Genomic DNA, 24293 nt, shown 5'->3' on the forward strand with positions numbered 1-24293 from the left:
GGGGAGGGACATCTCCCCTTGGACCTGGGACCAGGCCTTGGGCTGTAACATTACACGCGGGCCATTCTGTAGCCCAGCATAGAGGCACTGATGGTGTGTTTCCCCCCACCACTTCCTCCCCCCCCCCCACCCCCAGAGGCTTTGCCTCAGGGCGGGAAGGGGAGGGCACATATCCTGGTCTGCCTGGGACACCTGTTGTTCCGGCAAAATTCTTACTAACTCTCTTAGCAAGGTAACCTCAGGCTTCCCAGCTTGGACCATAGATCACAGGCGGCGTCTGTCACTGTGAAGGGCGGCGCCTCTCACTCAGCAGCAGGCTGCACGCCGGGCCCAGGAGCTGACCCTGCGCTTTCTAAGTCACCGAGGCAGCAACGGCGGGTCCCTGCTCTCTGGACAGGGCACTGTCTGTGCTCAGGAGCGGCCTCAGCTCCTCACTGTTAGCCAGTCCTCCTCTGCAGTAGATGCAGGCAAGGCCTTCACCGGACCCCGTGTGTGTGTGGGAAGCACCCTGGCTCTGCAGACGCCATCTGATGACACCTGTACAGCACTCACTCAGGGGAGCAGGAAAGCGAAGTTCTCTGGGAGCCAGTGAGCAGAAGGCCGCCCACCACCCCTCCCGGCCCTCCTGCCTCCTTCCTCTGCAAGTCCAGGGGCGGGTAAGCACTTCTCACTGTGGCAAGTGGCATCATGTCAAACTGCCATTTTTAAGTGTACAGCTGGGTGGGACCGGCTCGTTCAATGGGTTATGCCACCATCACCACCATCCACAGAACCTTTTTTTTATATATATATATTTTTTATTGATTACAGAGAGAGAGAGAGAGAGAGAGAGAGAGAGAGAGAGAGAGAGAGAGAGAAAGAGATTCATTATGAGAATCATTGAATGACTGTCTCCTGCACAACCTTTACTGGGGATGGAGCCAGCAACCCAGGCATGTGCCCTTGACTGAAATCGAACCCGGGACCCTTCAGTCTGCTCTATCCACTGAGCCAAACCAGCTAGGGCCATAGAACTTTTTATCAGGCAAAACTGACACTCCACCCATTGAAAAATAACTTCCCCATTCTCCCTCCCCCCTCTCCCTGGCAACCACCATTCTACTTCCTGTTTCTATGAATCTGGCTGCTCTGGGGGCACCAATGAAATGGAATCACAGTATTTGTGCTTTTCTGTCAGCTTATTCACTTCCCACAGCGTCCGTCCTCAAGGTTCATCCACTTGTGTCGGGACTGCCTTCCTGTTTAAGACTGAAAAATGTTCCCGTGCATCACAGCCCCCGTTTCGTTTACCCATTCATCTGGCAGGTGATACCTGGGCTGCTTCTGCCTTTGGCTACTATGAATAACACTGCTATGAACATGGGTGTACAAATATCACCACAGACCCTGCCCTCAATTCTTCTGGGTATATGCCCAGAAGTGGTAGTTTTATTTTTTAACGTTTCAAGGAGCCACCACACTACTTTCCACAGCAGCTGCACCATTTTACAGTTGCATGAATAGTGCACAAGGGTTTCAATTTCTCCACAACCCTGCCAACATCTGTCATGTTCCGTTCTTTTCGTAATAGCCGTCCTCATGGGTTTAAAGTGGTATCTCTGTGGTTTTGATTTGCATTTCCCCAAGTCAAAGTGAGATTTTGTGCTAGAAACGGGTCTAACACAAACAAATGATGGTTATAATAATGTTGTAACATGTAAGAAATGCTGGTGCCCTCAAAGTGCTGTGCTGGCTGGGAGCGCTGTTTCAGGACACACCTGTGATCGGAACAGGTGCCGTTCAGAACAGACCCAGACATGCACATCCGCCTGTATCACCCTAAGGAGCCAGGATTACCGTTCCCGGCTTGGAAAACATCTGTCCCTAAACTGGAGGGAGAGAAGCTTAAGAAAACTGCAGGAGTTACAGGTGTTTGTCATAGAGACTGTGGCTGTGAAAACAGAGGGAGACAGACTGCTAAATGAAGCCTGTTCTTGTTCAGCACCTGGAAGTGGTCCGAGCAACAGCAGGCTGCCCTCGCACACGCAAACCGGCCTGCTGAGCCCAGGCACTGTCATCTTGTCCAAACAAACCAAACACTGTAAAACTCCCTGACTGTGCTTGGCTTCACAATCTCCAAGGGTGTGGGTGTGGGGGCAGAAATGACGTGCGATTGGATGATTGGTAATTTTTGGAGCTAGGATATGGGAACATGGCGTCCATTATCCTCTTTTTTAAAAGAGAACTACCGTATTTTTCGGACCATAAGACGCACCAGTTTTTAGAGAAGGGAAATGAAGAAAAAAAGATTCTGAAACAAATAGTGTCCTACAATATTTTATGTGCATTAAAACCCAACATCACAGTCATAAACACATGTAATCAACCCTGTAAAGTAAACAGCAGCATTTATTATAGAACCATTTTAGAGCCAGGCAAGCACACAGAGACCACACAGAGCCGGGCAAGTAAAAAAACTTTTTTTTTAAAGTATATGTGTAGGCTATATTTGGACCATAAGACGCAAGGACTTTTCCCCCCCCACTTCTGGGGGGAAAAAAGTGCGTCTTATGGTCCGAAAAATACGGTACTCTAAGGAGGCAGGGGTTTTGCATATCATGAGACATCTCAGCAGCCTGTGGGGCAAGCAGCAGGTAAGTGAGATCAGTATTTCATAATGAAAACACGGAGCTTAGGAGGTCACTAGTTCTAGAGAGTCCAGACTGGCCCCATGCGGGTCCCTGAGGGCTCTGCAGCCCCATTCTTAGGTCTCACGCAGACTCCCAGCTCCTGGGCAGAGGACTACAAGTCACCCAGAACACAGCAGGGAAGGGCCAGGTAGCCTCCCAGCCAGGTGCCTGGCATCCCTCCTCCCCCCCCCCCCCCCCCCGCGCCTCACAAACCTCCCCACCACCTCATTTCCTGAGCGTTCCTTTTTGTCCCTTCCTGTACTGCCCAGTGCACACCAACTGAAAATGATGAACTCTCGACCATGCGCACTGCAAATTCTGCAAAACTCCCAGCACACTGCGGCAGCCTTCAGCCACTAAACAAACGGCCACGATTCTGGACTCAGGAGCTCCACTCTGTGAATCGGGTGCTGCAAAGATGCTACCCGCAAATGAGCACAGCTTCCCAGAGCAAGGACTCTGTTCCGAAAAGCCTCTGAGGACATGGGGACATCAGGACCCTGAGCCACGGCAGCGCTGGGAGAGGTTCCCTCCAGCTGCAAAAACCGGGATGAGAATCGGAGGTCAGGGCACAAGGCCAGGAGCACAGCCGGGGGGATAAGACAGCTGGATGTGCAAGTGGCCGACGTGTGAGACGGCACGCCTGGCAGGTGGCACTCCGCCATACAGCGGCTGGGGCTCTCCACGCTCCCTGCAGGTCTGGAAGCCGCACACCTCGAGGATGGGACAGCCAGCGCCCCATGAGGAAGGTCTCTGGGACGTGTCTACGAAGGAACCACGTCCCATGCCGGGCCCTGCCCTGCTTCAGGGCAATGACGGCATTGGGGAAATGTCTGAGCTCAGGAAAGACCTGGGTGAACGCCCTGCCGCCGAGTTCCACCCTAATTCTCCCGGACAGAAACCCCACGACCTGGAGATACATCGTGAGGAGGTGGTGCTGTATAATCAAGGGTGGAGGCCGGGGAAGTGTCCGTAAGTCCGCCTTGTTCTCCAGAGTTCAGGCCTAACAATGGTGACAGAGGTCACCAGACGCTGCGGGGAGCACTCCATGACGTGTACGAATGTTGAGTCGCTATATTGTACACCTGAAACTATACGATATTGTCAACTACAATTAAGAGTAAGTTTCAGGAAGCCAGCTGGCATGGAGGGGGAAAAAATTCCAATCCCAACAGGAAATGCCAAAATCCACAGTGGAGGCGAGAGGTGGCACCGTGGCCGCTCGCTCTGTCCATCCTTCTCCATCTGCCCACACAGACGCTGGTCAGCAATACCTGCTACGGTTCTAGAAGCCTCTTCATGCTGGTGCCCTCGCCCTCCTGCCCAGCTGAACCAATGTCTGTGTCTCTGGACCAACCCCACAGGCATCACACTCGCGATGTATCTTCCATAACCCCCAGACCACCTCCAGCCAGTGCCCCATTGTCCTGCTCCCCTTCTGGGCCAGGGTCCTTGGAAGAAATGTCCTAAGTCACCAGTCTCCATTTCCTCATGTCCCACTGGCTCCTCGGCCAACTCCAGGTGGGTGTCAGCCCCCCCACCCCCACCCCCTTCCCGGAGCAAAAAGCAGGTCTGGTCAAGGTCACCAACAACCCTCACCTTGTCAAAGCTAATGTCAACTTTACATCCTCTTCCTATTTCACCTCCCGGGGGACAGCTCATCGCTCCTTCCTACTTGAAAGGCTACCTCTCCGGACTTCACAACATAAACCTCATCTTCCTTTTACCTCAGGCCACTCGCACACAGCCAACGGTGGAGAGGACTTGCCACCAAACCCTGCCTCCGCATCCCAGGGCTCAACAGCCAGGTCTCCCTTCGGTCAACAGGATCTCATCCTCATCCATCCCACCCCTTCCTGTGATGGGGGTTTAGACTCAGAATGGTCACTAACATAGGAGAGTGACAGCTCTATATACCTGGCTAGGAGGCCATCCAATCCCTCCTGCTCCCAAATTCCATCTCAGCACACGGCCCCACCATCCATCCCCTCACTCTGCAGGACCATTCCAAAATCAGATCATGCCATCCAACTGACAACCTACCAAGAGTCGCTACAAAAAGTAGAACATGCCGAAACCAGTTTGGCTCAGTGGATAGTGTTGGCCTAAGGACTGAAGGGACCCGGGTTCGATTCCGGTCAAGGGCATGTACCTTGGTTGTGGGCACATCCCCAGTAGGGGGTGTGCAGGAGGCAGCTGGTCAATGTTTCTCTCTCATCGACGTTTCTAGCTCTCTATTCCTCTCCCTTCCTCTCTGTGGAAAATCAATAAAATATATTTTTTTAAAAATCAATAAAATAGCCGAAACCGGTTTGGCTTAGTGGTGGAGCATAGGTCTGCAGACTGAAAGGTCCTGGGTTCGATTCCGGTCAGGGGCATGTGCGTTGGTTGCGAGCACATCCCTGATGGGGGTGTGCAGGAGGCAGCTGGTCGATGTTTCTCTCTCATAGACATTTCTAGCTCTCTATCTCTCTCCCTTTCTCTCTGCTAAAAAAAAAAAATCAATAAAATACAATATAAGTGGAACATGACTCCATCCTCACTGAGAACCAGATGGTCCTACCTGACTGGGCTCCTTCGTGGCCCTATCCTCACTGTCTCCTCTCCTCTGCGCTCACTCAGCGCCAGCCACATGGCCTTCTCCTCGTACCAGGCATATGCCAAGCTCACTCCTGCCTCAGGCCTGGAGCTTTCTTCCCCAGATCCCCATGTGGCTGCCTCTTCACTCGCATCCAGGTCTCGGTCCACAGATTCCCTCCTCGGGATGTTCTTTTCTGAGGTCCCCAGTCCAGGAGCCGTTCCCCTCCCTCTCCACTGCTCAGGAGCTAATACCACTCCTGGTTGCACATGGCACCGCAGGGCAGGGCTTTATGGCCCTTGCCCAGTCTAAGCTTCCAGAGCCAGGACAGGGCCTAGCCCACAGGCTGATGCAAACAAAATACTCTGCCCGGATGATTCTCTGGAGCAGTGATGGGGGAGACAAATATCTGGACCAGAGCCCCAAGCCATCCTGAACCCCCAAGGCTGGGGTAGCCTGGTATTCAATCACCAGAATGCCTGGACCGCTCAGTCAGGTTTTCCATCACCGGGGCCTTCCCCATCACGGCACTGAAGGGTCTATTTAAAACCTGTTGCTAGAGCAGGGCTCATCAGCCCTACCCACCATCCCACACAGCCTCAGAGGGCCTGGCAAATCCAAAGCACGTGAGGAATCATGGTTCACTAGCGAAGCACTAAGCAAGGGAAGGCGGCCGCTCCCATGCACTCACCCAGAAGACGATGTTGTAACTGAAGAGCAGGTACTTGTACCAGCAGCTGACCTCAGCGTTGGAGTATCTATAATAGTGCATCTTCCGAGAAGCAGGACCTGTGGAGAGACATGGGAGCCATGAGGCAGCAGGTTCAGCTTCAAAACACTGGCAGTGAGGACACCACCGGCCCACAACCACCAGTGAGAAGCTGCCGAGTGGCTGCTGTGCACGCCCTGCGAGGCACCTCGGGCTGCCGCTGTTCTGAGAAAGCGGTGCCCAGCAGGGACGTGAAGCCACATCCCTCTAGAAATGGGCAGTGTGACTGCTCACCACCCCTCCCACAGAGCCACAGAGCGGGATCCACAGCCCCAGCTGTCACCACCATTCGCCCCACCCCGCCCCGCCCTCCAACAGGAATGGGCGATGGTCAAAGGCCTGCCTGGGCAAGTCCCCCTCCCCAGCCCAGGCCTCAGCATCCTCAACTAAAACAGGACCTTAGTGGCTGGTCCCTAATGTCACTGGTGTTGAGGAGACCAGCTGGCAGCATCAGAATTATTGGTTCTAAACACAGATTTGAACCAAGAGATCACGGTTTGATTCCCAGCGGGGGCACGGGCCTGGGTTGCAGGCTTGATCCCCAGTAGGGGGCGTGCAGGGGACAGCTGATCGATGATCCTCCCTCATCACTGATGTTTCTATCTCTCTCCCTCACCCTCCCTCTCTGAAATCAATAAAAATATAAAAATAAATAAACACAGTTTTCAGGGCCCTACACTCTAGAGGTTCTTCCCCTACTTGTTGATTCTTCCCTGTTGAAAGAGAAGGTACTTGACTCACTAGCAGGGTGGGGCGAGCCTGCAGCCCAGTCCTCCTCCACATAACCTTGGAGCTGGGAGGGAAGGCTGCCTCGCGCCCCTGCTCTGCTCCGTTTTGCAGGCCAGAGCTGGAGAAGCAGAGCCTGAAGGTCAGGGTCGCACACAAGAGGGGCCGAGTGTCACATGAGCACAGCCCAGAATTTAAATGGAAGGAGGTAAGCAGACTTGTTTGGACTCCAGCCCGAGCCACATCCTCCTACCCGGGGCCCGCTGGCCGGTTTGAGGGAATACAGCCAACGCCGAGCTCAGCCCTGTGCCTTCAAACCTCAGCGAAGGATAAAAGATTGATGAGCACCGCTGAGCTGCCAGCCTGAGGTGGAGCCACATTCACAAAGAGCCCCAAGAAGCCAATAAAGGCCGTGGTGCTGAAACTGCAACCCAGATCAGACCCAAACCTCAGCGAAAACGACTCCAAAGCGGCTGTCATCCCTGACATTCCATCTCATTTGCTAAACTGAGTCACATCAGAGGAACTTAGCTCTCTCCCAACTAATGAATTCAATTAACACCAAACCCGTTACCTTAAAGCACACGCAGACTGAGTCTGCGCTTCCTAAAAGAAGATGCATGAGCTCATTACCACCGCCAACACAGAAGGCTTTCCAAAAGCTATTTTGTGGGGGCTTCTAGCATTAAAAAACAACTCTCAGAAAAATGTAATGTCACATCCTCCAACCGTCTCCCAAATCCAAAACATTAAAACAGAATAAACCATTTATGAGGCAAATAGAAGGCAAGTGTTTAAAATCAACGTCTCTAAACATTAGGGAAAGTTAGCATCACTTAACTGCGGAGATAGCTGGGACTAACTAATAAGCCAGAATCCCTCTGAATGCTGCAGGCTGCATGTAGGTGCACAGGCATGCATACACGCACATACAAACACACACACACAAACACACACACACACACACACACACGCCCATGCACAGTGAGAGAGCAGGTATTTCAGGCCTCCGTTGACCTTCACTTTTGAGTCAAGAGGGGGAAAAGCCAAAGAACAAAAATATCAATATAAAACATAAAAAGTTTTAACATTCCCATACAATTAAAAGGTAAACTAAAATAAAAAAAGAAAACATAAATGATGTTAGCAGCAATTATAACAAAGGGTAAAAATTAACAACAAAAATTCAGACTTAAAATAAAACACTTGAGTTTTAGAAAGGACAAAGGAAATGGATATTATACTGAAATGTAGTTACCAGACGGAAAAATATGCAACGTCCCCGGAAATAAAACTTCAAGACAATCCAGAGATGTTATTTTGCACCTTTTAATTTAACAAGATAACCACCACTGTGGCTGCCAGCCCATGTGAGGCTGGTTAGTTCAAAGTAGCAGACTAAACTGTTCCCACTCTTTCATAAGCAACACGGTGAGACATTCAACCCCCTCCTCCCCAAAATGGTCATACCCCTAATCCAATAAATGCATGACTAAGAATTTACCTCAAGAAAATAAACCAAGAGAATAAAAAAAATATGCATCAAGTATGAAATCTGCACATCACAGCTTGCAATTATGAAACCATTTGTAGGCATGTGGTTAAAGGCCAAAATGGAACATGAGAGCATGAACATGGCTGCATGGGGCGGTACATTTAAAAGTGATTTTTCTAAAAAGGTTTCCATTGATACACTCACCATGACGACGTTTGTATTATCAGTGTACACCGAGCCTTTGCCACTGCTGGAGGGGGGCGGGCATGCCCACTTGGAGGACGCTGCCTCCCCCCACCCCCAAGTGTGGTGACCTCAGCAGTCACTGTGAACAGGGCTTGTCTACCTTGGGATTGTATTAACCTATAAAATCCCTCCTCCTCTTCTGCCTGTCATTTTTTAAAAAATATTTTTATTGATTTTTTACAGAGAGGAAGAGGGATGAATAGAGAGTTAGAAACATCGATGAGAGAGAAACATCGATAAGGGGCTCTGCACACCCCGTTCTGGAGATGTGCCCGCAACCAAGGTACATGTCCTGGACCGGAATCGAACCCGGGACACTTCAGTCTGCAGGCCGACGCTCTATCCACTGAGCCAAACTGGTTTTGGCCTCCCTGTCATTTTTAAAAAATATTTTTGCCGATATTTTGAGAGAGAAAGAGAGGAAAGGAGGAGAAAAACATCGATGTGAGAGTAAAATATTGGTCAGCTGCCTCCAGCACGCTTCCTACTGGGGGATGTAGCCTGCAATAACCCAGGCATGTACGGGAATCAAACCTGCAACTTCTCAGCTGCTTGGGACAACTCCCAGCCAACTGAGCCACACCAGCCAGGGCTCTTCTTGTCATTTTAATTACAAAAGTAGCACGTTTAATCATAAAATATTTGTAAAGAACAGGAAGGAGTGTGAAAGGTGAACTGGCAATGAGAAAACACTGCAAACGGCTCTCACGCTGTTTGCCACGGCCCACACACAGAAAGCAACAACAAAATCAATCCAGGGCACACGTACTTGCATACTCAACTGAAATGAGTTTCATGAAACAATACTGCCCCTCATTACATGGCATGCATTCTAGACTTGCTGTGGTTTGAATTTTTCTTTTTTTCAGAGAAAAAAATTATACCTGCATATGATCCAAGAATCAACTATTGTAAAAGCTGTGCTGAGAGAAAGAGTAGGTCCGAGGCCCCGGGCCAGGCCTTCCTTTCCCGGACCCTTTCAGCTTCTCACCCATCTCCATGTTGTCAGAGACGAAATCACAGGCCCAGCAGGCCTCACTTGTGCTCCGATCCCTTTGTGCCAAACCGAGAGTTAACACCTGATCTAACTGCAGTTTCTACTTCGGCCAGAAACATGATCTTAATTAACCAGGCCTGGATTTTCTGGTCAGGCACCAGTAAGGTAATCTGTCACAGGGGCCCCTCCGGTCCCCATAGAAAGCAGAGGCAATATGCATGATAAAAACCCTCTCACTTCCCCCAAAGAAAAGATTTTTAAGCCCTAAAATAATCATTTCTTTTGTTAATAGCTCCCTCATCACACACACACACACACACACACACACACACACACACACATACACAACCCCATAAAAACCTTCCACTTTGTAAAATGCCTCAGAGCACCCTTCAGGCAGCTGGATGGGATGCTGCCTGATTCATGAATCGCTTAATAAAGCCAATTAAGTCTCCAAAATCACTGGGTTGAATTTTTTTTTCTAATAATGCTTACACCCCAAATATCTCTTAGAAATTTCTGTATATAATATGCTTGTATTACTACCTCTGATTTTTCCGTTGTAGTTATTACCTATCCACTTCCTACCCTGGAAAACAAGAATATAACTACTCTCTTTTCACTCCTACAAACCACCTCTCCCCTAAATCACCGCCTCACACTTCTTTCCCAATTACAGTTAAGTCCAATTATAGTTGTGTTGTAGGCAGTTAAACAGATGAGAGCAAAGCAAGGACACGGACCCGGTGCAGAAGGTCATAGGGGCGGGGGGGAGAGGGGGATGGGGCTGGAAAACCCCAGGTGCCCAGCAATCAATGGCAGGGTGGGACCTTGTCCCCAGGGTGACTTTTCCTCCCCCAGAATATCGCTGGTCATGAGGTTTGGACCCCTGAACCTTTTTCCCTAGAGATAACGGCTAGGCCTCAGTTGTATTTTGGCTCCAGGCCCAGAGAAGCAACAAAACCAGCCACTGCTGATGTCAGGACCAGATGAATAATGACCCCTGCCCTGGTGCCAGCCCATCAGGAGAGACCACAATGAACGGGCACACCTGGGAAGCGACCTAATATTCTATGAAGATCTTCCCCCTGGGACCTCCCCTAAAATCTCCACCCTTAAAACCTTCTGGAGGACCAGTGCCCTCTCCCTCCAGGAGCATGTGCATGCCTTCCCTTTCCCCTCCCCCAGCTCCCTACCATTAGTTTCCTCACTCACAGTCGGAGGGCCCTTCCTTACCTCCATACTTGTTTCCTAAGCCCATTTATTCTGGGAATGACTTCTTCTACCCCTGTGATTTACCAAATCAATGTTCTCTTACAGTTTGGGTCTTGCTCCGAATTCTTTCCCAGCCAGGACCTACCCAGGTTGTAGAACCCAGGTTTGGTCAGACCCCATTGGTCAGACAACCTGGTGCCGTTCCACTGCCTACAACGGTTAAAACTATAGCTTTGGGTAGAGAAATTTGCAGAGTTTACATTGTTATGGCCGACTGAGCAAGCCATATAAACCATAATTACTTTTCGTGTATAGCATTTTGTTCTCTGGAATTAATAATTCTGATTTTTCTATTTGCTTACTTTTCGGTGAATTTATTTCCTCTCAGTAAGACCATTCACATCAGATGTTCTACCTCTACTTCTTCCAGAAAAACTCTCTCCTAGCCTTCAGAGCTGCTTCCCCCTGGACCGGTGCCCAGCCTCCCCTTCCCCTCCTGTGGGATACAGCCCACGAGGCATCCAGTCTTTGCTCACCTTGTGGGAAATCCCTCAGTGCAAAAGGCAAGCTTCTCAGACCCTTATGTCTGAAAACAGCTTTATCCTCCTGAGTAACACTTTGGCCGAGTATGGAGTTCCCGTCAAAAATCATCACACTGAGTGATGAAGCCATCACACTCTTAGCATCGTCTCTAATCCAATGTATTGAGAAGCCCAGACCACCAGGTCCCTGACCTCTGCACCTGCCCCGCTCTCCCTCCATGTAAGAGCAGCACACTGACAACTCAGGGTCCTGCTCTGGGTCTATCTCCACCCACTTGGCTCAGCATCTGATGAACCCTTCAGACACGGAGATCTCTCCTGATTGGCTGGTGGGTGTGGCTTGTGGGCATAGCGGAGATACGGTCAATTTGCATGCTTCTCTTTTATTAGATAGGATGATTCTGTTAATAGTTTTTCTCTAACCGTATTTGTTTTTAACTTTTAATCCTTTTTTTGTTTTCTAAATTTTTGTAGTATCTTATTCTCATTGCATGGATATAATATTTCTTTTATCTCTCTGAGAATATGTCTAATTGTTTTCAAGATGCCCTTTTCTCTAAATTGACTATTTATTTTGTGAATAAAAAGGGGCCACAGACTAACCTGACTAACTCAGGGAAGGCCTGCATAGTGGTGCTGCAAACTCAGAGACTTAAAGTAATCACAAAGGATGGTCTGAAATTAAAATCTTTTCATTAAAAAGCAGTTAATAGTGGGCAATCATGTCCTAGGCCAGTATCTTCCTTGACAAAGACCAACTTCACTCTTTACTAAGCATATCATCTTTTTTCCATCTAAGATAAGATACCTGTGGAATTCCACTCATCCAGTACTGTGGAATGTGAGAGTAACTTGTAACTTCCCTTTTTCTGGAACCCTCAGGATACAACCAACCACAAATTCTCTGATTGTTATTTTTATCTTGTTAATTGTTGATTGTTAACTATCCAGTACCCACCTATATAAAAGTAGTATGTGTCTATCATTTTACTTCTTATCCAATTCCAGAGGTCCCCCCATTGCTTTTCCCACCTCCTTAGTAAATCCCCAATGGATTTCATGTAGCCCATTTCCGTCTCCTCCTTTGACTGTATAAAACAAGGTGAAAAAACTCCATTCCCTGGAGCATTATCTCAATACATTGAGATTGTGCTTCTTGGCAATTGTCAATAGTTTGGCTCAAATAAATTCACAAAAATTCTTTACCAAGCCCTCACCTGTTTGGCTCAGTGGATAGAGCATCGGCCTGCGGACTGAAGGGTCCCAAGTTCAGTTCCAGTCCAAGGGCATGTACCTTGGTTGCAGGCACATCCCCAGTAGGGGGTATGCAGGAGGCACTGATCGATGTTTCTCTCATAGATGTTTCTAACTCTCTGACCCTCTCCATTCCTCTCTGTAAAAAATCAATAAAATAGATTTTTTTAAAAAGTTCTTTACAGGTTTGAATGTTTCTTAAGTTAACACTTTACGTTGCTGTTTTTCCTGTTTGTTTAGGCACTTTCTTCGTATATTAATAAACCTTGGTAATCCTCATGACTAAAAGCGAATTCTTTAGAGCTATATGCGGAAGCGCTGAGTCCTTACACAGTGTGATCTGGCTAGGCCATTTGCAGGAAAAGCCCAGTTTGTAGCATCGTTAATTCTTTTCTTTTGGGCCAGTCAGGTCCCCAGTCTTTCATCTTCTACCTGGAAGGTAAGGGGCTGGCTGTCAGTATTCTGGAAGCCAAGGGAAGGTAGAAGACGGGAATGAAGATGGCCCTCATATAAACCTCCAAGAATACCTCCAGGCCCTGGGTTTTCCTTTCTGCAGAATAAATCTCCCATGTCCAGCTAGAGGAGAGGCAGTCACCAAGAACCATGAAGGAGAAAGAAATAATTTGGGGGGAGAATCCAAGATGGCTACACAGGTAAACACCTAGCCGCAGCCCCACACAACAATTTGTTTTTTCTTGTTTTTTCTTTTTTTTGGTTTTTTTTTTTAAATATATTTTATTGATTTTTGTACAGAGTGGAAGGGAGAGAGATAGAGAGTTCGAAACATCAATGAGAGAGAGTCATCGATCAGCTGCCTCTTGCACACCCCCTACTGGGGATATGCCCACAACCAAGGTGCATGCCCTTGACCGGAATCAAACCCGGGGCCCTTCAGTCCCCAAGCCGACACTCTATCCATTGAGCCAAACCGGTCCCAGCGCCACACAACAATTTGAATAAAATACAACTAAAATATAAAATGGACATCACCCAGAACTACAGGAAAGTCGACTGTCTGGAAATTCTACAACGAGAAGCAAGGAGAAAACCAGAAGGAAGCGCGGAGGAGCTGGAAAAGCCTAAGGTACGGAGACACGCGGCGCGCGCGGAGAGGACGAAGCTGGAGAGGAGGGATGGCTGAGTGCCTGGCTGGCGTTCCTTAGCGGAAAGGAGATAAAAGCTCCGACTGTGCTGGGCCCCAGTTCCGATTGCTCTGAACCCCAGTTCTAGGCCAGGCTCATCCATAGGGAGCCGGGACTGTGAGGCGGAACCCCGGGGGAGCAGCGAAAGGCAGAGCCCCCGGAGGCGCGCACATTGCTGGCAGAGAAGGGACAGTTGTCTATGCCCCGGGATTGCCCTGGCGGGAAGAAGACAGGAGCTACAGATTGCTCTGAACGCCACCTCCAAGTCCACTTCCAACTGAACTGAACCCCGGTTCGGGGCTCATTGGGGGAGAGCCTAGACCAGGTGTCGGCAACCTACCGCTCCAGAGCCGCATGCGGCTCTTTTGAAGCTTTACCGCAGCTCCGATAACTTGCAAGCCTGTGTGAAAATGAAGGTAACGTACAGCCCTGATGTGCTGACACTGTGCACTGAGGTTCAGGAGCAAAAATCCCATTAACCAGGTAAATTAAATATTTTAATTAGCTATTAATTTGCAAAAATATATTTTACATTGTTAAGTGAAAAAGTCCTTTTTTTCTTCAGATTAACAGCTAACTGCACGATCCGGTATATAGCATTAAGGTAAGAAACAATATATGCAGTGTTATATTTGTTTTATATTTGTTTTAAATGTCGCAATGGTTTTGAGGCTCCCAGGTGTTTTTTTTTCCTTCAGAAACGGGTCCAAGTGGCTCTTTATGTCTTAAAGGTTGCAGACCCCTGGCCTAGACTGTTTGGCAGCAGGTGAAAATCAAGGGCATCTTTCTCTCAGAGGCGCTTGCAACGAGTACTGAAGGACCCTGCGACCCAGGACCCCCAGAGGACGGGGCTGACAGAAGCCAAGGCTGCAGGCTCCACCCTGAAACCCCGCCCCATCAGGGAAGCTGCAAAAATGCAACGAAATAGATCACAAACGAAAGAAATGGAGGACAAAAAGCGACTGGATATGGAGTTCAAATCTACGCTTATAAGGTTTTTCAAGAATTTCCTAGAAAAGGTCGATAAGATATCAAAAGGGATCAACTAGAATTAATAAGGAATCAACAAGAAATGATAAGGGATCAACAAGAAATAAAGAATACATTGTCTGAAATAAATAATATTATACAGAGTCCTAAAAACAGAATGGAAGATCGCAAGAATCAAGTCAAAGATTTGGAACATAAAGAGCCAGAAGACACTCCTCTGCAGAAGCAAGAAGGCAAGAGAATCCAAAAAATTGAAGATAATGTAAGAAACCTCTGGGACAACTTCAAGCGAACCAACATCAGAATTATGGGAGTCCCAGAAGATGAGAGAGAGCAAGATATCGAAAACATACTGAAAGAAATAGTGACAGAAAACTTCCCCCACCTGGGGAAAGAATTACACTTACAAGTCCAGGAAGCGCACAAAACTCCAAACAAAAGGAATCCAAAGAGGACCACATCAAGACAAATCATAATTAAAATTCCAAGAGCAAAAGACAAAGAGAAAATATTAAAAGCAGCAAGAGCAAAGCAGGTAGTTACCTATAAAGGAACACCTATACGATTGTCAACTGATTTCTCAACAGAAACCATGCAGGCCAGACGGGAATGGCAAGAAATATTCAAGGTGATGAATAGTAAGAACCTACAGCCAAAGATAATCTGCCCAGCAAAGCTATCACTCAGAATCGAAGGCCAGATAACAAGCTTCACTAATAAAAAAAAAGCTAAAGGAGTTCATCAACACCAAACCAGAATTATATGAATTGCTGAAGGGGGTTCTTTCAGAAGAGAAAGTAAATAAAGATAAAAACTATGAACAACAAATACGTAACTATCAACAAGTGAATCTAAAAACCAAGGAAATTTAAAAAAAAAAAATCTGATGAACAATATTAATTGTTGAATATAATAGAATCAGAGACATGGAAGGGGAGTGAACTGACGATTCTTGGGGAAAGGGAGAGAGAGGGATGTGGGAAGAGACTGAACATAAATTGTGCACCTATGGATGAGGACAATGAGGGGTGGGGAAAGGGCAGAGGGTGGGGTGGGAACCTGGTGGAGGAGAGCAATGGAGGGGGAAAAAAGGAACATTTGTAATAATATGAACAATAAAAATCTATTAAAAATAAAGAAAGAAAGGAAGGAAGGAAGGAAGGAAGGAAGGAAGGAAGGAAGGAAGGAAGGAAGGAAGGAAGGAAGGAAGGAAAGAAAGAAAGAAAGAAAGAAAGAAAGAAAGAAAGAAAGAAAGAAAGAAAGAAAGAAAGAAAGAAAGAAAGAAAGAAAAGAAAAGAAAGAAAGAAAGAGAAAGGGGGTGGGGGGAGAGAAGAAAGAAAGAAAGAAAGAAAGAAAGAAAGAAAGAAAGAAAGAAAGAAAGAAAGAAAGAAAGAAAGAGAAAAGGGGTGGGGGGGAGAGAAGAACCATGAAGGAAAGGGATGTAGGCATCTAGCTGTATCAACTGCTTTCAAACAATTCTCACATTTAGCCACCTCTGAAGCTCCTCCCCCTATATCCTATATAATAAAAGCCTAATATGCTAAGTGTCTGGTTATCCGTTCAACCAATCAAAGCATAATATGCTAATGATATGCTAAGGCCCCTCAACTGCTTGCTATGATGTGCACTGACTACCAGGGGGCAGAGAGTTGACCGGTCGACCAGTCGCTATAACATGCACTGACCACCAGGGGCCAGATGTTCCGACCAGTAGGTTAGCTTGCTGCTGGGGTCCACCAGCCAATTGAGACTGAGCAAGACGGTTGGACACTCCCTGAAACCCTCTCTCGGTCACTCCCCAGCTGGTCAACCTCCTGCGTCCCTCCTGACCCCGACTGTGCACTGGTGGGGTCCCTCGGCCTGGCATGTACCTTCTCGCAATCTGGGACCCCTCAGAGGATGTCACAAAGCCAGTTTTGACCAGAACCTGCTCAATGCAGGAGCTGCCCCCTGGTGGTCAGTGTGCTCCCACACGGGAGAGTGCGGCTCAGCCAGAAGCCAGGCTCACAGATGACAAGAGCAGCTGTGGGGGATGGCAGACATCCCCCAAGGGCTCCTGGACTGCAAGAAGGTGCTGGCCAGTATGAGGCCCCCACACCTAAGTACATGAATTTCATGCACTGGGCCTCTAGTAAAATAATAAAATGGTAACTCCAACAACTACATTTTAAATTGGGTCATTCATCCATCTATCCCTGGCTTGCTGTAGTCTCCTTCCTGCTTCTATCTGTCCTTGTAGATTGATTCCAAAAAAAAAACAAAACAAAAAAACAAAAAACACCTTTATCTTCACTTTTGTGGGGTTTAAGGATAAAGCAAAATTAGGGACATCCACTCAATCCATCATTTTTACCCAGGTCTCTAGGTAATCTTCAAAATATTTTTAGTTGCCAGATTCTTACTAAGCAAAGTAAAAGAAAAAAAAAAATACACAAGAAGTATATTTTGTAACCTATAAAAGGGCAAAAAGCCTGCAGACAAATTAGTGTGACTAATCAATTAACCTTAAAGCAGGAAAATTATCTGAGTTGTTGCAATGTAATAGAGAGAGCCTTTAAAAGCAGAGCCTTCTCCCGGCGGAGGGCAGCAGTGGAGAGACTGTGAGCATGAGAAGTGCGTACTGCATTGCTGCGGGGCCAGAGACAGAGGCTTCCGGAGTGAAGGGTAGTCTGGCTGACAGCAAGGAAACAGCACCTCAGTCCTACGACAGCAAGGAATTGGATTCTGCCAACAACCTGAGTGAGCTCCGAAGTGGGATTCTTCCCCAGAGCTTCCAGAAAGAAACGCGGCCTGCCAATACCTTAACAAGACCCTTTGAGACCTTAAGCACAGAACTCGGATGAACAGTACTGTACTTGGACAACCCATCACCGTATCCTGAGCGACAGCCCAGTTTACCCTCTGCCCCTCACTGTCCAGAGTCAGTCACTCAGCAAGATTCAACCTTTCCCCCAGGTCTTTGAGAGTGTCAGTCTTGACACCTGAGCTGGTCACCAGCCCCTCCCAGGGCAGGGCAGCCATATTCCCTAGGGAGCTGGGCATCCTGCTGCACCTCCAAGGAGCACAACCTAGGCCCTAGACATGCCTACTATCCAGGAAGGGCGTCCTCAGAGTCCACCGGGTGCTGGGGACCATTCGCAGGCCCAAGGACATCTAGGCGGGGACAGGTGACTATGCCAGGGGAATGGACTCCACTCCAGGGGAAGGAGACGTGGTCACAAAGGCAGGTGAAAGCAGGCCGCCTCATTGCACACGAGAATCTCACCCCGAGGACAGACGCACTGCCTCAGCCCCAAGGCACCAGCACCCTCTGAGAGGGGAAGGAAGCTCAGGTCCTCCCCACTGAGTCACTCCTCCTCACTCTCAGACTCACCCTCACCCTCTGACTCACCCTCAGAGTCAGAAGTGACTGTGTCCCACTCAAACCCAAACCACTCAGGTCCTAGCTGCCCGTGCCCAGGGTCTACCAGAAACACGAAACTGAGCAGGGTGGCGGCAACCACCCCCAGGGACCAGGAAGTCTGACTCTTCACAAGAAGACACCACAGAGGTGCACAGGGTCAGGGTGGGCCACACAGGTGCAGGGAGAGGGAGGTTCCCAGGGTTCTGAGATCCTCCGGCCCTTGTCTGCCAGCCAGGGATGACCTCCATGTGGAGTTGAGGAAACCCAGGCCATCGGCTCTGAGCCCCACCGGACTCTCCGCCAGCACTGGGGCTCTCAGTGCCTGGCTTCCTGTAGCAAACTGAATGCAGCCAACACAGCCTCGTGAGCTTCCACCAGCAAAACCCACAGCCCCAAACCTGCTGAGTTCAAAGGAGCACGGAGGGGCCTCCTCGTGAATCTGGCATCTGGCGAGGAGACCTCTGTTACCTCAGTGCTGTAATCGGAAAGAAGCAGAGGGAGGGAGGGAGGGATGTGGGTCAGAGGAGGGAAGGAGGGTGGTGATGGCTCAGAGGGAGAAATGCTGAGCCTGGAATGGAGGCCACTTAATCCAGTGATTTTCAAACTTACTATTTTTATTACTTTTTAAGCTACAGGAACCTTTGTCCAAAAACAACTCTGACCCAAAAACCCAGCATGGAGGCAGACAGAGCAGGTCACTTGTCATTTCGGGTGGCTGGGGAGAGGCGGATCTGTGAGGTGCACACTTGAAAAGGATGGGCCTGGCTGGGCTGGTCCAAATTCCACAGCACATCAGACTCCCTCACAGCCTCTCCCAGACTGCACAGGGAGACCTCACTGGGGCGGACAGACCTGGAAACTCCTTAAGAGGTGTCCCTCACAGCCACCAGTTTGACGGGACCACCACTGGCCAAGCCTGGAACAATCTGACCTTTAAAATAAACCATAACAGCCCTAGCCGCTGTGGCTCAGTGGGTCAAGCATCAGGCCTCGAACTAAAGAGTCTCAGGTTCCATTCTGAGGTACCTGTCAAGGGCAGGTACCTCGGTTGCAGCGTCCTCTCTAAAAATCAATGGAAAAATACCCTTGGGTGAGGATTAAAAATAAATAAATGAAATATCCATGAGTCCATTCCAAAATGCAAATAGCTAGGTTAATAAACAAGAGGGGAGACAGGAAAGTTATTTACAGCAGAAGGCCAAATAATAAATGTAGAAGGAATTAATCAAATTAAATCATCACCACCAGTAACCAGAACAGAAATAACTAATTCTGTTAAGAATCATCAGTGGGTTCTGGCTTAGTTTATTCTAACAAAATCACACAAGAACAGAAATGTAGTTCTCACAGTCCGGGAGGCTGGGAAGTCCAAGGGCAAGGCAGCACACACCAGGTGAGGCCTCTTCCTGGTCACTGTGTCCTCCTCACCGGGGGAGGGCAGGGAGCTCTGGAGCACTCACCCGTTCACAAAGGCTCGACGTCCTGACCTAAGTACCTCCCAAGAGCCCGGAGCCTGGGACCATCCAATCGCGCACTAGGATGCTAATGCTATGTGAAGGGGGCCAGGGCACAGAACATTCAGACTATAACGGGCTCTAAAACTAGTTGATGAAGGTCTGACAGGAAACGGTATGTTGGTATGGTCTCCGACTCTCATTGGGCACTTACCAATTACAAGGAGAACAGCAGTAACTCAGAAGTGGGGAAACCAGCAGGTATCACCTTAACCAAATGACCACTGATGTCATCACCCATCACCCGTAATGAGCTGAGCCAACACCAGTTCCCCCCACACCCCCCGAGGGGATGCACTGAGGACACCACTTCGGTGGCACACCTGACACAATGCATAACCTGCATGATGAGGAGAGATTAAAGGAACCCAAATTAAGGGAGATTCTACAAAATAACTGGCCTCAAATCTAAATGTAGTTTGTGGTCATTTTCCTTTAAAAAAAAAAAGGGGGGTGGGGCCCGGCCGGCATGGCTCAGTGGTTGAGCATGCTTCAATTATGAATCAGAAGATCAGGGTTCAATTCCCGGTCAGGGCACATGCCCGGATTGTGGACTCATCCCCAGTGTGGGGCGTGCAGGAGGCAGCCAATCAATGATTCTCTCTCATCAATGATGTTTCTAGCTCTCTCTCCCTTCCTCTCTGAAATCTATAAAGATATACTTTTAAGGAAGGGGTGGGGGGTGGGAGTGGGGTTGGAGATGGGATAAAACATTTGAGCAACACAGACTCTACACACAGATCTTGGGAATGATTCATGGAGCAGCTCAGAAAGGGCACAGCAGCATGAGGGCAGAGCCGGCTCGCCCAGGTGAGACAAGGCCTCGTCACCAGGTGAGCTGCCCCAGCTTCGCAGGAGGCCGGGTGAAAGGAGGCCTGGCACCTTCCTGGCTTCGCAGCTGCTTTCACTGCTGTGGATGGAGCCCAGGCCGCCAGGGCGCCCTGTGCCCTGATGGTCACGGCAGGGCTGTTTCTGAAAACCTGCATGCACATGAAATGCCTACACCCAGAAGCCAGTTGTACACAAGATCTGGAGAATCTGGGCTCAGTTTGCAGAGACATCCCTGACGTGGACAAGAACCAGGAGGCCAACGTGCCATGACTTTTTGTCCACTCTGAAATTTTCAACTCCGCACCCGAAGGCCCAGGGTTCCAGAGACTGGCAAGACTGAAGACCCCTCTCACACTCACTCTGCTCAGCCTCAGGGAGAGGCTTGTGCTGAGGGAGACACCTCGGGACTCGTCTCTACATGTCCGAGCACCAGCGGGCAAGGCACCCAGCACAAGGCTGTGGAGACCAGGAAGAGGTGGCGCAAGACCAGAGCCTGCCTCAGGACACAGTGCTCTTGCTCACGGGGGGGGGGGGGGGGGGGGGGGGGGGGGGGGGAGGCCTGGAGGGCAGGCCCGGGCACCGGAAGGAAGGAGGCGGCGGGAAGCTGGTCAGGAAATGCTGCACGGAGCAGACAGCTTGAACATGAACTAGGTGAGCACTCCACGTGTAGACACAACAGCTTGGGAGGAGCGACTGAGCCCTGAGATAGAGACGCCACACTGCAGCCCCTCCTGACAGCCGCCAACAGCCCTGTCTGATGGGTGGCGGGCCCCGTGTCCCGGCTCTGCAGGCCGTACCAGGATGCGAGCGGTGTGGCCACCCCTTGCGGCTGACACCACTGGGTGGAGCCACTCCTGAACACCACAGGCATTCCGCGTGGTGAGGGGGCCACTCTCGGGGAGAAATGAGTCCCCAATAGCTGGGTCTTCGCAGCCAGCGAGGGAGTGGCTCCAGAAGGTGCAAGATCCGGCCTGCATGTCTAATGCGGATCTGAAATGGTCTCTATAAGAGTTCCCTTACCCCCACCCTCCTCTCCCCCAACACAAAGAACCTACAGAAGAGAATTTAGAACTCTACACATTTACTCCTTTTCTTCCATGTTCCCATGCCTGTAAGGCACAGAGATTGTGGCTCTAAGACGTTAAAAATCTTTGTCTCCAAAAACTGCCGTCTGCTACAATATACTGTGTTTTAAAGCAAACAGCCTCCTCCGTTCCAAGGTCAGCACTGGGAGCACCTCAAACCCAGCCCAGGACAGGGGCTGGCTCCCCGGCCCAGGCAGGCCAGTTTTCTGGCCTCCGCAGAGCAATGCAAACACTGGGGGGAAAGGTTCACAGGCTAACAAAACAAACAAACTTCCAAACCCGCTTCGAAAGTGAAGCCTGCTGGAGAAAATACACAAATAAAGCAAAGTGCACAGAAAATGTCAAGAGAAAAGAAATGAGGTGGAAGAGTTTTGTTGTGTTTTTTGTTTTGTTTTGTTTTGTTTTGTTTTAATGCAAATCAATGGTGGGAAACAGCTGATAAAGCCTGGGCAGAATCTGGAAGGAGAGTCAGCTCAAGATGAGCAACTCAGAAGAGATCGGGAGCGTTCAGAGTGGTATGGCCGTAGACAAGATGAGCAACTCAGTCCCTAAAACAGTGTCCCCATCCCTGTCCCCTCCCCGAGGCGAGGGGACCGCAGCAGCTGAACAGGGGTGCCTAGGACTGTTCTAGCTGCCAGCTCTCCCCCCCCCCCCCAGGAGAGCAGCGGTGGGCAGCACTCCTGGGGAAACCGGGAGGCGTCATCTCAAACCTTTCTCCACTGCAAAATACCCCAAAAACTAAGAGCACAGTCCCCCTGCTGGACTAGTTCCTTGTATTATACTTCAACATATTCCAAAACTCCTTTACAGAACGTTTTGTTTTGACAAAAAGCAAGCAACACTTCCACCTGATTCGGAGGCTGTCATCCAGCCGGGACAGCGGGGCGGGCGAGGGGCACCGGGCGGCTCTGCAGCACCCTTTTCCAAGGACAGCTCCCCCTACCCCTCTCTGTGCTCCAAAGATGGCCTCGCCAGCGCCCAGGGGAGGTGCCCGCAGCTGCCAGCCAAACCCTCCTGAGACACCCGAGTGCCCAGGATTCTTGCTGTAACTGCACACCTGGGAGGGCAGGGGCCCTGAGGTCAGAGCTGACACATAAGCCGACAGCTTCGAGAACGAGTGTGAAGACTACAAAACCACAGCACAGACTGAAGAGCGACGGGGCAGCTGGACAAAGGCGAGTGAGCCAGGGCTTCTCACACCTGAGAGTGCACGCACATCCCCGGGAATCTGTCACCTGTGCTCGGCTGCGGCAGGTGTGGGGTGAGACACCGGGCCACCGACCCGCATCGCCACAGCCCCGCGGTGGTGCAATGCTGCCCACATCGGGCCTGGGGGCCGCGCTCTGAACAGGGAGGATGTGAACTAGTGAGAGCGCAGCACCAGCACCGAGGAAGGAAAGCTGCCACAGAGGAGTCGTGGGCGGAAAGCCCACCATCCTTGGGGCGTTCATTTACAGGGATGCATTCACCTTTCCCGGAGGAACGCTTTCATTCTGTCACTCCTCAGTACACCCTCTGGATCCGCACGGGTTCTTTTTGTTCCCATTTCACGGCTGTGGAAGCTGCTCCAACCCAATGATCCGCGAGGCTGGGTTCCCAGGGGCGCCTTCCCGGACCGCAGGCCTCCGTGGCACAGGGCAGAAGCTCACAGCCCGGAGCCGTGAGCTGCGCTAAGCCTGGCCCCGCAGACAAAGGGGGGAAGCCGGCACCGGAGGGCCGGATGGAGCTGGGGGGGAAAGGCGCATAAAAGGCCAGGCACCCACCGACGGGGCACCAGCGACAGGACCATTTTGCCTCCTGAAGTCTTAACAAAACAGACACAGATTAAACCCTGCCCCAGGAGGAGGGAAGGGGATGCAGAGGGTATCTCTGTCTTATTGTAGTTGTTTTTACATTTAACATCCTGCCCTCGCTTTGGCAGGAGGTCAAATAAAGAGCTGTACTTCCTTCCCCCAGGTTCAGTGTTACCAGAAAGGGAATGTGGCATTTCCAAGAAAAGAGTCAGCGCCAAGGTCTGAGGCAAGACCATTTATCAGGAGGCCCCTGCGAACTGCCAGGCTGGGGTCAGGGTGGGTGGGTTCCCACGTGGAAGCCGCACCCATCTGCACGGTGATCTCTGCCACCGCTGGCCCCTCCAGAGCCGGAGGAAGAAATGCCGGAGGAGAGGCCCCTGAGACACCTCTTTCCAAAGACCACCTGAGCTGGGAAGGAGGTTGAGGGGACGGACCAGCCAATTTGGAGATTGATTCACAGAACCGAGAGTCACACAGCTGGCAAGTTCCCAAAGTTCCTCTAAGCGGCTCTTCCATTTCCTAGACCCACGCCCACGGAAATGACCACAGAAAGGTCGCTCAGAGTCCAGGGGCACAACGGCCTCATCCCAGCCTCCCACGTCCACGTGCTTTGCCAGGACACCACGCGGCCTCGGCCATGACCTTTCCCAGCCTCGCTCTTCTGGGGCCAGCCACCCTAAAGACGGCGTCTGTGAGTCCATGCGCCTGACAGTGACCAGCTCCTTGTCAGCTCCTTGCGCTGAGGCCTGTGAAAGCTTTGCTGAAATAAGGGCAGCCCGAAGGGTCATCCTCATGTGTGAGACTTGGCTGATGCGTCCGATAAGACAGCCAGGCTGACCTCAAGACGAATGAGCTCTGAACGGGGGAAATAAAAACAACTCTGTCCAAGGCAGGCGGCTGCCGCAGGCTGGCTACAGCGTGGAAAGCAGGAGACGGGGTGGGGTGGGCACCTCCAGAGAGTGGTCCTCAGCTACACCTTCTTCACACAGGGTGAAACTGGGAGGAGGCTCACTGTGCCCACCAAAAACCAGGGGAGAGGAGAGA

At 50.1% G+C, this 24293-nt stretch overlaps 1 protein-coding gene across 2 annotated transcripts in view; it reads right to left on the reverse strand.

Moving 5' to 3' along the window:
* Positions 1 to 24293, reverse strand: part of TSPAN14 (tetraspanin 14) — a 54926-nt gene that overhangs the window by 18813 nt on the left and 11820 nt on the right. For both annotated transcript variants that reach the window (XM_036438051.2, XM_036438050.2), the window contains exon 2: positions 5939 to 6036. In XM_036438051.2, the coding sequence (XP_036293944.1) occupies positions 5939 to 6019 (81 nt within the window). In that variant the 5' untranslated portion in view covers positions 6020 to 6036. The remainder of the gene's footprint in view (positions 1 to 5938; positions 6037 to 24293) is intronic.

This window comes from Pipistrellus kuhlii, unplaced genomic scaffold (genome assembly GCF_014108245.1).
Source record: "Pipistrellus kuhlii isolate mPipKuh1 unplaced genomic scaffold, mPipKuh1.p scaffold_m20_p_15, whole genome shotgun sequence".
NCBI lineage: Eukaryota > Metazoa > Chordata > Mammalia > Chiroptera > Vespertilionidae > Pipistrellus > Pipistrellus kuhlii.